This window comes from Eurypyga helias, unplaced genomic scaffold (assembly GCF_000690775.1).
Source record: "Eurypyga helias isolate BGI_N326 unplaced genomic scaffold, ASM69077v1 Scaffold36822, whole genome shotgun sequence".
Lineage (NCBI taxonomy): Eukaryota > Metazoa > Chordata > Aves > Eurypygiformes > Eurypygidae > Eurypyga > Eurypyga helias.
The window spans coordinates 681-2,439 of NW_010237203.1; the positions used below are offsets into that span (position 1 = coordinate 681).

Sequence of the window (1,759 nt, forward strand, 5' to 3'; positions counted from 1 at the left end):
ATAAAACCGTAAAGGTGAGATAACTGCATCGTGACTGTGACCTAAATGCTTGTTTACAACAGCAAGTGAGCACAAGGCTGGGTACCTGGACTGAGCCTCAGAAGCGAACACACCACTCTTTCTTATTTCCTAGAAAAGAGGCTGATTGAGAAAACATTTTAATGTGGGAAACTAAGTCATTAAAACAGAAGAACTCCCATCGCTTTCTTCCTTTAGGGAATTCACTTCACGTTACTTTATCTGACACAAGTCAGAAACGAGAATATCGTAAGGAGAAGGAAAGCTGAATTTTGACATATTTCCCATTAAAATTCTTCCGCTGACTTTGTTCAGCTTTTTCTAAGACCAGAAAACGAGGCTTTTACCTAAAACAAATTCGAGACTGGTAGGTTTTCCTCACACACTTGTGGCACTACAGTGTCCTACTTTCTCAGAGCACAGGATTGTTTCCAACTGTTCCCAAGTCTTTGCGCATCCGTTCACAAACTCGTATCTCCGTTCTGTTTATACTCAGCTAAAATATTGAGAGTCATTTCCTCGCTTTTGGACTGCACGTTGTGTTCACTTCTTCTGGACGATTTCCTGGTTGCCCTGGAAAGCCGCCTTCGAAAGGTATCCCCTGCCAGAAAGTAAAGGATAGGGTCGACGCAGCTGTTGAGGCTGGCCAGACCCCTCGTCACTTGGTAAGTGGCATAAACCTTATCGTTGAAGGCACACATTTGGGGAGTCTGAAAATCCACCCTGGCTCTGAGATTTAAGGTCTTCATCACGTGGAAGGGAAGGTAAGACACAGCAAAGACTGTCAACACGATAATAACCAGGTAAATCGACTTTCTCCTGAGAGGAGAATTGTCCAAATCTTTGTAAATCAAAGCTTTCACAATGAGCCCATAGCAACCAAGAATCAGGATGAACGGGATGCAGAACATCAGCACGGTGGTGCACATGCTGTAAATGAAGTAACTTCTCAGGTAATCGTCGGCTGTCGTGTCGTAGCATGTCGTGGTTTTGTTTTTCCTTATCCCCGTTCCCGAGTAGAAGAGTATCGGAGAAATCACGGCCACCACAACGACCCAGACCAGGGTGCTGATGTACACGGCGTTCTTCTTCTTCAGCCTCCCCAGCGACTTCAAGGGGTGCACCACTCCCGTGTACCTGTGCACGCTGATGCACGTCAGAAACAAAATACTGCCGTACAGGTTCACGTGGAAGATGAACCTCTGCAGCTTGCACATGATATCTCCGAAGATCCAGTCTGTTTTATTGAAGTAGTAAAAGATGAGGGCAGGCAGAGTCAAGACGTACAAGAAATCGGCCAGCGCCAAGTTGAACATGTAAACGGAGATGCCGCTCCAAGGCCTCATGTGGAAGACAAACATCCAGATGGCCACGCTGTTCCCCAAAAACCCGGTGATGAAGACCAGAATGTAGACAGTGGGCAGGTAATAGAACTGGAAGCCGGTTTTGGTGAGGGAACACTTGGTGGTGGCGTTCCCCGCAGACCAGCCGCTGCCGGGTAGCAGGTTGGGTTCAGTTCCATTCAGAGCAGCCGAGAAGAGGACTTCGGTCATGATCCCTCCTGCGTCACATCGGTCTGCGGCGAAGCACCAGGGTCTCTACGGGCACAGCAACGCGGCTGGGGAAAGAGAAGAGCAAAGCAAACCTCACTGGAAGGGAAAGCATACCCTGCTTTTCTTCGGGGGGTTTCTCGGGGGGGTGCTCGCCCACCGCGCAGGTCGGTCTAGCGCGGGGCGCGGCC

The 1,759-nt window shown here is 49.0% G+C and overlaps 1 protein-coding gene across 1 annotated transcript; it reads right to left on the reverse strand.

Annotated features, from left to right (window-relative positions):
• Positions 1–214: 214 nt before the first annotated feature.
• On the reverse strand, positions 215–1,571 carry P2RY1 (purinergic receptor P2Y, G-protein coupled, 1). The gene has a single exon (XM_010147377.1). It carries the CDS (start codon positions 1,569–1,571, stop codon positions 480–482), a length of 1,092 nt encoding a protein of 363 aa, XP_010145679.1. The 3' UTR covers positions 215–479.
• Between the last annotated feature and the right edge of the window lie 188 nt (positions 1,572–1,759).